The 14,490-nt window shown below is 36.2% G+C and overlaps 1 protein-coding gene across 8 annotated transcripts in view; it reads left to right on the top strand.

The window, feature by feature from the left end:
• Positions 1-14,490, top strand: part of LOC139480297 (otoferlin-like) — a 216,407-nt gene that overhangs the window by 188,710 nt on the left and 13,207 nt on the right. For all 8 annotated transcript variants that reach the window (XM_071263348.1, XM_071263351.1, XM_071263354.1 and 5 more), the window contains 2 exons: positions 2,643-2,833; positions 3,746-3,927. In XM_071263348.1, the coding sequence (XP_071119449.1) occupies positions 2,643-2,833; positions 3,746-3,927 (373 nt within the window). The remainder of the gene's footprint in view (positions 1-2,642; positions 2,834-3,745; positions 3,928-14,490) is intronic.

Here is a 14,490-nt window from a genome sequence, read left to right on the forward strand (position 1 = left end):
GATATCTGATTTTGTTTGAATTCATTATGTAGGTGATCTTGGTCTGCTTTAATGGTCAGCCTGACCTATTTAGATGTGATTTTCTTTTCCATTTTAATTTCGAGCTTTCCTTTCTCTTGGACATTTTGATTGCAGAACTATTTGTGTGACAATCATCATTGATTTTGGAATATCTGCATTTAATCTGCCCTGCATTTTATCATCCTGAGATTTTATTGTGCCATTTAGGATGACATTTGCCTCTAGAATTGTTCATTTCCCCATCTTATATAAATGCACTTTATAGGATATGATAGTGCTATTCATAAATCTTGTAACCGAGAGATTGACAAATTACATAAAAAGCGTCTTGATTTCCTATACATAATTCTGCCATATGTATGTGATGAAAGACTATCATCCATTGATCAAATCAAATATGTACAGACTGTTGTGGTATGTTAGTAACTTCCTTGTTTGACTTGCTGTATTGACAAAAAAATCAAATCGTAAAATGTCAGAACTATTAGACAATTTAAAAACCCTTTTGTATTAATGATGTTCAACACATATCAAATAATGCCTTTCAAGTTAAAGAAACGAATCAACTATATGTTACAACATCCACCATGCAAGTCATTGTGCAAAAAGTCTATACCAATATCATGTGGCACTTGGGACAAATGTTTCTGTTGTTGTTTGGTATCATGTCATGGTGCTTTATTGACTGAATCTGAATCAAAAGACGCGAGAGAAACACATCCGTCTTGTGTTACCCCCTGCGTAAGTTGTATACATGGGCGGAGGGAGAATCTCAATTGCAACTCTTCATCGCTCTTTGATGTGGAGGTAAACAAAGCTAGAACCACGTGGAGACGAGACAAAATAGGCCAGCAGATTGTTCAGTTGTATTATCCTTCTTATAAATTGTTGGGCCTTATTAAGTAACAGAAAAGCACGCTGCTGTAAATAATGCAAACATATGTTTCAATATGGCTGGTTTTATGTATGAAAAGGTTTGAATTAGAACTAGAGAATTCAGATGAATGTGTTGTGAAAAAGTATGGTATTTGGATTGATTACTAGAATGCACAGCAGACATTCTTAAGATGATTACTTGACAATGAAACAGTAAATTTTTATGTGGCTGTAAATTTCATGTTTTTGTGTTTTATTTTCTAACCTGATGAAATTTTCAGAATATTTAAATTAAACGCGTTGGTTTAAGGTATTAACTTTAGAAAAATATCTATATAAAACATATTCTCACATTTTAATTATATTTGTTGTATGCTTTGAAAAATGACAATTGTAATGTTTTTTGTTGGAAAATATTTTTTTTGTCCTGAAATGTGAATTATCTTGTTAACATTCCAAAGCAAATTTAATGCTAAATGTTTGTCTTTAAATATTTATACCTGCACCATATGTTATATGAACTGTACTTTGTAAGTATTTACTGAAGCTGATTTAAGAACAAACAGAGCATGTTTAAAGCAGTATACCTCATTTCGAGGCTCCACCACACAGGGAGAGTGGGCCATCATTGTGAAATAATGAGCGTGTTTGGAAACCTGTATCATACATTGGATCCAACACACTTTTTTGTCATAGATTTTTCTCATGACAATCCTAGTATCACTCTCAGCATGTGATCTGTCTCTTGGCCTGTCAGCTGTTTCAGCAAATGTTCCATGAAATTTCTAAAGTGTTTGGCTGTGGGGATAAGACCGCCACAATGAGTGGATTACCATGCCTCTCCCTAGCCTGTCTTGTCTGAGATGATATATGCTGTAAACATGAACACGCCAGCAGGAGTTTTTCCCTGCAAAGTCAGTCTGTTTAAGCTGTATCTCATTCAAGTCCTGCTATGGGATGTTTTGGACATTACTGTAAGCTAGCGTTCCCTTTGGTCTGTGTAGATTGCTGCAAGTATATTTACCTGAAACCAAATAAAGGTTAATGATGAATAATCCTTTCAATGTATCGCAATGGCAAACTCTTTTAGCAGAACACATAAATTGTAGTATGTAAGCTTAATGTTGGATAACCCTTGGAAAATTATTGCCATCAACTGTGGCTACCAATTACTGATAATATGCAGTTGCTTGAAAGAACAGGGAAAATGTCAAATTTCATTATCTACCTATGTCAGTGATATATGTATATCCTCCATGTCATGATATACACTTGTACCATCATCTACCTAGGTTAGTGATATATGTATATCCTCCATGTCATGATATACACTTGTACCATCATCTACCTAGGTCAGTGATATATATATATCCTCCATGTCATGATATACACTTGTACCATCATCTACCTAGGTCAGTGATATATATATATCCTCCATGTCATGATATACACTTGTACCATCATCTACCTAGGTCAGTGATATATGTATATCCTCCATGTCATGATATACACTTGTACCATCATCTACCTAGGTCAGTGATATATGTATATCCTCCATGTCATGATATACACTTGTACCTATGTCAGTGGTATACCTGTATCCTCTGTGTCAAGATATCAGTTAAATATATATATGCTGAGCACCATATCCTCCATGCAAGCTGTGTTGCTATGATGTGTAACAATGTTACTTGAATGAAACTTTATATACACCTTTCCTCTAATACTCAGTGTTTGTTTTCCAGATCTCTGACAGGTGAGGGCAACTTCAACTGGAGGTTTGTGTTCCCCTTTGACTACCTGGTTGCTGAGGAGAAAATTGTCATCTCACGGAAGGAGACATTGTTTTCCTGGGATGAGACAGAGTCAAAGATACCTGCCAGACTCAATCTGCAGGTCTGGGATGCCGACCACTTCTCAGCTGATGATTTTCTAGGTAAAATTTCTCAATGCTGTTATTCCCATGTAGTTTCAGAAACTAGCCATCCTGTTCAAATATAAGTATAACCACCAATCAGGCATCTTGTGGCATCATACTAGTCAGAGACATGTACAGTCAGTGGGATATAGACTGAAACAATTATAATGTGAAGTAAATGGTGAATTAAGTAATTAAACTTGGGTATATAAATCAGTGATAATCAAAATAATATTAATAGTGAATAAAATATCCCAAATATCACACTATAAAAGACATACATCAAGTTATTTATTTTCTCTGATCTATTTGACATATTACAGTAATGTGTAGTCCCTGTACGGTGCTACCATGATTGTTGGCTGTCAATTATACCCTCCTCCATTCATTGAGGGTGGATGTTTTAACCATTAATCAAATCAGGCATCTCAAAACATAAAGCAAATAGTTACAGTAAATATAATGTTCATATTTCATTCATACCTGTCACTTGAGTTTTTTCATCAAAATTTGTATTTATATGAAAGTCCTTTTTTCAGTCTGTTACATTTCACACAATCAATCTTCTATCATGCAAGACCTACTGAAATCATTCACAGAGACCAAACTGATTTCTGACTCTGTGTGTATGTGTGGAACAACCACAATTTGTAATTTAGAAATACTGTTTAGCTACCACAATTAGGAATGTGTCTGAGTCTTCAATAGAGTCTTCATTTAATCATAGAAAACGACTCCAGCCAAATAGCTTTATTCATCCACTAGACATCCAATGTGTTTTTGCTAATCATGAAATGAAATGGATGCTTGTGACTGCTTCAAGGTACTAATTTAGTGAAAAAGTGATTTTAAAATTCCATTAATCAGGAGTATGATATCTTTCAATCTTCATTCTTTTTATGCCTGTCAACCTTTTTCTGTTGTATCCAGGTTCCCTGACTTTGGACATGAACCGTTTTCCACGAGGAGCAAAATCAGCAAAGCAGTGTTCGTTAGACATGCTTAAGACTGACGGAAGTGTACCACAAATGTCACTCTTCAAACACAAAAGGGTCAAGGGATGGTGGCCCTTCGCTGTCAAGAATGAGTCAAATGATGAATTAGAGCTCACGGTAATTTTTAACGATTTTAATTTTTTTCATCTCTTGTTCTTTGTCTTAGTTCAACAAACACATATCGTGATGTTTGTACTTTCTGCTATGACCAAAAAAAGTTGTTCAAATCATCACTTTCTATTTTGGTGCATCTGCTGTTTTTTTAATGGATGTGACAGCATCGTGGTACAGTTGAGTGCTTGAGAATGTTTATTTTGTGTTGTAAAGAAGGAGAAAAAAGTGTGTGCATTCTAGTTGACTGGTTTTCCACAAAAAAACTAGACTTACTTTCACAACATAGACAGTTAAGTAACAAACAGATTTGAAAGAAATAGGTAACTAAGACAGACGCTCCCCCTCCAAGCTTTGCAGTGTTTAATCTTCATTGAATGTATACTTAATAGAAGATAGTTGGCAGAGAATAGTTTTTGTAATGTGAAATAGAAGTAAATGGAATGTAATATTTAAACATGGTTTTGTTTCCTAAGTATGACATATTATTTTAATTACCCAGAACAAAATACCAAAAACGTCCAAGAAATAAAGGTGATACTGTTTGTAGTGAAACTGATAATTTTGCCATTACATTTCCTTTGTCGTGTGCTACCTGTATACACCTGGAATCTTGTTAAGGAAACATGACCAGAGAGCATTAAAGATGTGGGCTCACTTAGCTCATTTGTGTCATTTGTGAAAATATTATTCCACAGTTTGAAGGACTAGCAGTGACCAAGTTTATGTAAACAGAGTGTCGCACACCAGCCCTCCACATGCTCCATGGTTTGGTCCCTATTAACATATTACAGTAATGCTCCTTGATTCTTCCTTTAATAACACAAATACCTGAGTAAACACATCACATATTTCAAAGATCAATCATTTTAATGGAATGAATGACTCGTGCCAAAATCACACATACTTCCAACCTTTCAGAAATACATTTTTCATACAACAAAGACGCCTATTAATAAATAATAAGGACTTAGATGCTGAACTAACATTATTTTTCTAAACAAAGCGTAAATGGGCATGTGTTGGTTATTATCATAGTGGTAGCGGTAAGCCAGAGGAGCCTGTCTGTGAAACCCTCTGTATATAATGAATGATCTGTGTGCATGATTAACTATGATTTGCCCTTGTAATATCGCAGGGTCTTATTGATAGCTCTTCGGGCTGTGAGGGGGATTAATAGAGTCCGTAATAATGGCAGTCGCAATGAATAGGGCTCCATAATTGACAGCCTTGGCCAGTCCGAGCCTGATAATTCACTACAGGCTATTTGCGCTGATGAGATCTTGGGCTGCACCATATGATTAAATCTTGCCGTCCATATGCGACACTAGTTGCTATCTACCTTGCGCTGGCTTCTCTCCCTTTGTCATCGTTGTCAAGTCACTGTGGACATAATTAGGCCGGAATTAAAGCCGGAAACTGTGCGAAAAACAAATATCAGCAGGCAAAAGAAATAAAATAATGGAACTGTCTGAAAAAAGCAATTAGTTGTATTAATAGCTCGAGTACAATGGGGTTTTTTTTAACTCTAAACAAAAAATGTAATTCATTTAAACTATAAATCAACATTGATATCCTAGATTAGGGTTAGATTGAAGGTCTAAACTAGTCATGACTGAACATCTGTGATATAAAACAAGGTAAATAGCACAGTTATCTTTCCGTATATTAGGATTTAATTCTGTATGAATGTAGTAACTAACTATTTCAAAGCAATATAATCATCTACTAGAGTAAGGTATTAACCAACCAGATTGTATTGCAAGAAGATGCCATGAGGTCAGGGAGTGGTTGTTTTGTCAGTGAATGAAGGATGTGTAGTTCATACATGGTTTTGCAGCAAAGACAAAAACATTTCTAATGGACAAATCCTCATGACAGGTAATCTGGTTGATAGATCTAAACAATTTTGTGGCAAATATTATTTCATCTTGATGAAGATTGGGCTGAATGATGAGAACTGGTGGCAAGATGCTGTGATATATTTGTGTGACATGACTCTATCTGATGGTATGAGGAGGGGTCGTGTGACCTGTCTGTATATAGATGGTATTAGGAGGGTCGTGTGACCGGTCTGTATATAGATGGTATTAGGAGGGTCATGTGACATGTCTGTATATAGATGTATTAGGAGGGTCGTGTGACATGTCTGTATATAGATGTATTAGGAGGGTCGTGTGACATGTCTCTATATTGATGTATTAGGAGGGTCATGTGACATGTCTGTATATAGATAGTATTAGGAGGGTCGTGTGACATGTCTGTATATAGATGGTATTAGGAGGGTCATGTGACATGTCTGTATATAGATAGTATTAGGAGGGTCGTGTGACATGTCTGTATATAGATGGTATTAGGAGGGTCGTGTGACATGTCTGTATATAGATGGTATTAGGAGGGTTGTGTGACATGTCTGTATATGGATGGTATTAGGAGGGATTGTGTGACATGTCTATATAGATGAATTAGGAGGGTCATGTGACATGTCTGTATGTAGATGGTATTAGGAGGGTCATGTGACATGTCTGTATATAGATGGTATTAGGAGGGATTGTGTGACATGTCTATATAGATGTATTTGGAGGGTCGTGTGACATGTCTCTATATTGATGTATTAGGAGGGTCGTGTGACATGTCTGTATATAGATGTATTAGGAGGGTTGTGTGACATGTCTGTATATAGATGTATTAGGAGGGTCGTGTGACATGTCTGTATATAGATGGTATTAGGAGGGATTGTGTGACATGTTTGTATATAGATGGTATTAGGAGGGGTCATGTGACATGTCTGTATATAGATGGTATTAGGAGGGTCGTGTGACATGTCTGTATATAGATGGTATTAGGAGGGTCGTGTGTCATGTCTGTATATAGATGTATTAGGAGGGTCGTGTAACAAGTCTGTATATAGATGTATTAGGAGGGTCGTGTGTCATGTCTGTATATAGATGGTATTAGGAGGGATTGTGTGACATGTTTGTATATAGATGGTATTAGGAGGGGTCATGTGACATGTCTGTATATAGATGTATTAGGAGGGTTGTGTGACATGTCTGTATATAGATGTATTAGGAGGGGTCATGTGACATGTCCATATATAGATGGTATTAGGAGGGATTGTGTGACATGTCTGTATATAGATGTATTAGGAGGGTCGTGTGACATGTCTGTATATAGATGTATTAGGAGGGTCGTGTGACATGTCTGTATATAGATGTATTAGGAGGGTCGTGTGACATGTCTGTATATAGATGTATTAGGAGAGTCGTGTGACATCTCTGTATATAGATGTATTAGGAGGGTTGTGTGACATGTCTGTATATAGATGGTATTAGGAGGGATTGTGTGACTTGTCTGTATATAGATGGTATTAGGAGGGTCGTGTGACATGTCTGTATATAGATGTATTAGGAGGGTCGTGTGACATGTCTGTATGTAGATGGTATTAGGAGGGTCGTGTGACATGTCTGTATATAGATGGTATTAGGAGGGATTGTGTGACATGTCTGTATATAGATGTATTAGGAGGGTCGTGTGACATCTCCGTATATAGATGTATTAGGAGGGTCGTGTGACATGTCTGTATATAGATGGTATTAGGAGGGTCATGTGACATGTCTGTATATAGATGGTATTAGGAGGGATTGTGTGACATGTTTGTATATAGATGTATTAGGAGGGTCGTGTGACATGTCTGTATATAGATGGTATTAGGAGGGTCGTGTGACATGTCTGTATATAGATGTATTAGGAGGGTCATGTGACATGTGTGTATATAGATGTATTAGGAGGGTCGTGTGACATGTCTGTATATAGATGTATTAGGAGGGATCGTGTGACATCTCTGTATATAGATGGTATTAGGAAGGTCTTGTGACATGTCTGTATATAGATGTATTAGGAGGGGTTGTGTGACATCTCTGTATATAGATGGTATTAGGAGGGTCGTGTGACATGTCTGTATATAGATGTATTAGGAGGGTAGTGTGACATCTCTGTATATAGATGTATGAGGAGGGATTGTGTGACATGTCTGTATATAGATGTATTAGGAGGGTCGTGTGACATGTCTGTATATAGATGGTATTAGGAGGGTCGTGTGACATGTCTGTATATAGATGGTATTAGGAGGGTCGTGTGACATGTCTGTATATAGATGGTATTAGGAGGGATTGTGTGACATGTTTGTATATAGATGGTATTAGGAGGGGTCATGTGACATGTCTATATATAGATGGTATTAGGAGGGATTGTGTGACATGTCTGTATATAGATGTATTAGGAGGGTCGTGTGACATGTCTGTATATAGATGTATTAGGAGGGTCGTGTGACATGTCTGTATATAGATGTATTAGGAGGGTCGTGTGACATGTCTGTATATAGATGTATTAGGAGGGTCGTGTGACATGTCTGTATATAGATGTATCAGGAGGGTCGTGTGACATGTCTCTATATTGATGTATTAGGAAGGTCGTGTGACATGTCTGTATATAGATGGTATTAGGAAGGTCGTCTGACATGTCTGTATATAGATGTATTAGGAGGGATTGTGTGACATGTCTGTATATAGATGTATTTGGAGGGTCATGTGACATGTCTGTATATAGATGTATTAGGAGGGATTGTGTGACATGTCTGTATATAGATGTATTAGGAGGTATTGTGTGACATGTTTGTATATAGATGGTATTAGGAAGGTCGTGTGACATGTCTGTATATAGATGGTATTAGGAAGGTCGTGTGACATGTCTGTATATAGATGTATTAGGAGGGTCATGTGACATGTCTGTATATAGATGTATTAGGAGGGTCGTATGACATGTCTGTATATAGATGGTATTAGGAAGGTCGTGTGACATGTCTGTATATAGATGTATTAGGAGGGTTGTGTGACATGTCTGTATATAGATGTATTAGGAGGGTCGTGTGACATGTCTGTATATAGATGGTATTAGGAGGAGTTGTGTGACATGAACTTAACATGTAAGATCAAGGAAAACAAAAGAATAAGACAAATGTTTGCTACGTGGTACACACAGTGATGGAATAATTCCTTTTTAAACCAAATTACTTTGAGGTAATTTATTCTGAATAAGGAAACTCTTGCCACTATGTAAATAGACATGCATCGTTGTACCTTGACAGATGTTACTTTTTCATTGCAAATACGTTAACATAACATTATTAACAGGATGCCGAACTGATTGAACTGATGACTGATGGACAGGGGGTGCAAAGAATACTTTACTATAACAGCTTTATAAGCAGTGAAAAAGTATAATGAAATATTATGTCTTAAAGAGATAAAACTTTGTACTACCCAGTAGATAAATTAAACAGTAAGCAAAGTACATTTTGCTTAATTATCCTGTGGTGCAGGCAAAGGGACAGAGTGTATGCTCTTCTCTCGCTCTGATGTTAGATAACGACATTCACCTGTGCCATTTGTTAAGACAAATGTGCACAAGGCATTACATAGATGTGAATATTTATACCATTATATTTGCATTACATTTATAGTTGTTTACTGTTGTTATTTGATTGATGATAAAATGACAATATTAGATAGTCTATGATTTTGAATACTTGATTTTCCATGTCTACGCATTGACCACAAATGGTTATTACCTACTGTAAACACTGTGAGTGTGTATGACACATAAGAATCATTATTCTGTCTATAAAGTCTGTGTTCATTGAAAAACCAGTTGCTATCTACCACATACATCCACAAGATGTGACAAATTCTACATCTGCATAATGACAGGACCGTATGTCACAAAGCTTGCCAATGACAGTAAATTGTCCCAGAGACTAGAAAATCACTATATATATATATATATATATATATATACCAATATGTACCAAGTGACATACTTCTTGAGGTTTATTCAATGTTTATCTAAACACATATATATATTTGTTTTGATTTAACGATAAGGCATAAATTACGACATTTGACTACAAAAATACCAACCAGGCAACCCCAATTAGGGGGCTAGCCTGGTGCAATAATCCCCCAAATTGACAAGAAAAAGGGTCCAGTGTCTACTCCGTGTGTCCTGGCGGACCACATGACCACCTCACGAGTAGCTGGGTGACCTGGTTTGTCTGGTCCGGGGCGAGACTATGTGCATGCCTCGCTGATGTAGCTTCACCCTTTGCCGACTTGTGTAAACAACATTTGTATAGTCAACAATCTCCCTGGCAAAAGCAATTGTTTTTAACTCCTACCTACCCAGTATTTTAGAAAGCATAAATCTGAATTCTCTAAACCCTGAATGTCTATAAACAGTGGAACATGCAGACATCAACCAAGAGAAGGTTTACCTTTGTAAAAACAAAATTTGGAAGAATTCTTTTCATTTACATCCATCATTGGCAGCCAGTTCTGTACTTTCAACATGAAATAAACCCTCAAAACAGTTAACTAATTATTTTGTTGATTTGTTGTGATTTCTAAAAAATGTTTCTAACATTATGTATTTAGTAAATAGTTTGATGTGTAATGGAAGAATATGACTATCAAAAACCACCTTTCTCTGTTGGAATATAAAGAGATCATGAACTAATTGCTAGATTATCACATTGTATGAAAATATTTTCAATTAATTGTGAATTAAAGGAATATTTTTGTTTTCATTAAATTGTATAGTTTATATATTTGCTGTGTCTATGTGAAGTTTTGCATTTTAATGCAAAAGACTATAAAGGTCTTCACACTAGTAATTATTTTTAATGTAATGTAGTTGATCTTTTTTTGCAAAAAGAAATCACTTTGTGAAGAACTAACAAAAGAGATAAATAATGCATCTGATGTTTTGTAGTAATTTGGTTATTTGTGTGTGTAATTAGTGGACATTAGTTGTGGAGATGAATATAGACACTCTGTCACCACTCTCAGGCACATTATGGCGCAAGTGCAAGAACGAGTTTATGTAGGCGCTCACTTTAAAGAGGGACTTCCCCCTAGGGCAGAACTGGAAACTGGTGATAATGGTGGTGAATGGCTCTGAAATCATTAGTGCAATGCGTTGTAAGTGAATGCATTGTGTACACGGCGAGAGAAGAGTCCGGAGACATAGAATTAGCGCAGAAACACAATTGCAAATACATGAAGCAGCGTGTAATATTCAGTATTTGGCCCATACATCATTTCGGGGTGACACGTCTAATACGGGAGTGTGTTGTCCCTGATTGTGCTGGCGACAGCGTAGTGACGGTCGGTCCAGCACAAATCACCCGCCATCTCAGGAGAAGCCTCGGAGAGAGACACAATCGTAATCTGCTACGCAGAGGTGAAATATTTGTAATAACCATTAGCAGTACATAGTAGATGAAGGCTAGGCACACCTAGGGACATGAGCAAGTGATGTTATGATTATTGTAACACGACACTGCTGCGATGTTAATAGGCCTAGCTTGGCTCGAGGAAATCACCCAAGATAGAAAATTACTAGGGCCTGCAGAGAGAGGAGCCTCCCTGTCAGATTTCAATTTGTACTGCTGAACAAAATGATGAAGAGGAAATTGTGCAGGTCTTTTCATTATTGTGATTAGGTACACAGCTTAAGAAAGTCATTGCAGCAAATTCATTGACGCCGTCATGTTTCACTGTGGCCGAATGGACACTGTTGACTCACAACATTTTACATTTTCTTTTGTTAAGAAATGTCTATATTTCTACAATAACGTTTCTCACTTTCAAAAGGGCTTTTAAAACAATGGATTTTGATATGGATATAATTGAAATAGAAATCTGACTTTTTGCAGAATGAAAAACAGCTGTTCTATAACGACAAATTGAAATATATTTGCAAAAGATTTAAATGCTAAGTAAAAATATATAGGTCTACCAATTGTATTGATAAATGAAATGTTTTCCTGTACTTATGGGTGGGGTTTGGGCAAGTCTAGTGGGCATTGAACAATAATGAGAAAGACAAATATAACATGTGACAGATGTTCACGATATTATATTTCCTAATTTTACTGAAGTTTTACTTCGTACAAAAATTAAATTGCTGTGCACCATGCGCTGTTCTCTAATGGGTTTTGTCCCAATACTTGATGGAATTTTTATGATGTTTTTCAAGTGACAATGATCGTAAGTGTAGATTGTTTTTATAACAGTAACTTTTATTGTGGCAGCTTTATTCCTATTCACTATTTTCATATTAATCCTAAGAATTACACAATTACTTCATCATATATTCAAGACCCCATTGTCACACATATTGCTGTTTCTTTAAATCAGGGAACTCTCTGCTACCTGCATACACAGTTTGAGGCGTGTTAAATATCAGATAGAAGCATGCCCTTTGAAGGAAAGCTATGGACAATGACAAGCTGGAAATGCATTTGACAGCTGATCGCCTTTGACAAGAGGCTGACAAATACTATGTACATGAATTATTGAAGCTGTCTAGCTAGAAAACCAGGTATATCATACCTGATTAAATGCTGCTTCATTGTATATTTATGTGGCATTGCTGGAAGAACAAAGGATGTCAGTTTAAGAAGCAATAGTAATTGCTTAAATGTTTTCCGCCACTTATTATTTCATGAACTATAAATCACATTGTTTTTGACACTTGAGAATTCCATTCTATTAGCTTTTTTATAACTATTAGTTTTCCTTACACCTGAGATAAGGAGTAAGGTAAAATAAGATGATATATATCATGAGACTGGAAGTTTCATTGAATAGTGGTAAATGGTTAGATACTAAATAATAATGCTGAGAATTAGTTACACCGGGAGATTGATTAGAAGTATGAAATACATAATTGCAGTAAAAATTAATATCAGTTTCTTAGCATTGTGTATAAAAGCATACTTAGACATTTTTTTTATTTTTTTTTATTAGGCCTGATCTATTTAATGACTTGTTAAACAGAGCTTAAGTACATGAAGGCAGAATGGAATTTCTTTTAAATCTTTTAGAATAAAAATAAATCAATAAATTTATTGTTGTAGTGTGCCTATTTCTATATTTTCTTGTTGGGTTTAAATCTTTTGGGAAGATTACTATTTTTGTGCTTCATGTGAACTTTTTCTGGAGGTGCAGGAGAGAACAAAGTGTCCAAATGTCATGGTAGCTGTAAAATGTTAGATAATTGTGATTATGATTTCCTGTCATCACTTTATTTTGAGGGTGGTGAGAGTTATGGCTAAAAAGTGACACACGGATATGTAAAACAAGTGATTTTGTTGGTTCTCAATAGGTTTGATATATATCTATGTTGAGTAACAAGGTAAAATGACTTATTATTATTATTATTATTATTATTATTATTATTATTATTATTATTATTATTATTTATCTACTTGCAATTAATGTCAAATTCAATCTGAATATTGTGGTTGTGGTATTAATGCTAATAAACTATTACTTGAAAATTATTGTTATTGTCATCTTTCTTCTGGCAAACATTAAGAAAAGTTTTTGCTGAAACTGCCTCCTTAGTGCAATTATCTCCTAAGGATAAAAGCAGTGCTGATGTGTAATTGCTTATAAGTCTTCAAAACATCTGCTTAATGTTTTCTAACTGCTGTTATAGGTTGTGTACTGTAGGAAAGCTCGCTTATGGACGTAAAGAGAACAATTATGAACCATAATTTCTTCTTGTCACTTCCACAGATTTTATGTCAGAGTTAATCCGAATAGAAACAGGCTTGTTTGGTGTTATCAGGCAGGGATGAAAGTGATTCACACAGTCAACTGCGGAAGCTAAACTGAGGCATAGTGTTATACATGGTGGCTAATGTATACTTATTCACCTGCCCATCATGTTGTCTGATACCACTGATTTCACCTGCCCATCATGTTGTTGTCCGATAACAACACTGATTTCACTTGCCCATCATGTTGTCTGATACCACTGATTTCACCTGCCCATCATGTTGTCTGATAACAAGACTGATTTCACCTGCCCATCATGTTGTCTGATAACACTGATTTCACTTGCCCATCATGTTGTCTGATACCACTGATTTCACCTGCCCATCATGTTGTCTGATAACACTGATTTCACCTGCCCATCATGTTGTCTGATAACAACACTGATTTCACCTGCCCATCATGTTGTCTGATAACACTGATTTCACCTGCCCATCATGTTGTCTGATACCACTGATTTCACCTGCCCATCATGTTGTCTGATAACAAGACTGATTTCACCTGCCCATCATGTTGTCTGATAACACTGATTTCACTTGCCCATCATGTTGTCTGATACCACTGATTTCACCTGCCCATCATGTTGTCTGATAACACTGATTTCACCTGCCCATCATGTTGTCTGATAACAACACTGATTTCACCTGCCCATCATGTTGTCTGATAACACTGATTTCACCTGCCCATCATGTTGTCTGATACCACTGATTTCACCTGCCCATCATGTTGTCTGATAACAAGACTGATTTCACCTGCCCATCATGTTGTCTGATAACACTGGATTCACCTGCCCATCATGTTGTCCGATAACACTGATTTCACCTGCCCATCATGTTGTCTGATAACACTGGATTCACCTGCCCATCATGTTGTTGTCTGATAACAA

This window comes from Haliotis cracherodii, unplaced genomic scaffold (assembly GCF_022045235.1).
Source record: "Haliotis cracherodii isolate W230 unplaced genomic scaffold, xgHalCrac1.p SCAF_4, whole genome shotgun sequence".
NCBI classification, from domain to species: Eukaryota; Metazoa; Mollusca; class Gastropoda; order Lepetellida; family Haliotidae; genus Haliotis; species Haliotis cracherodii.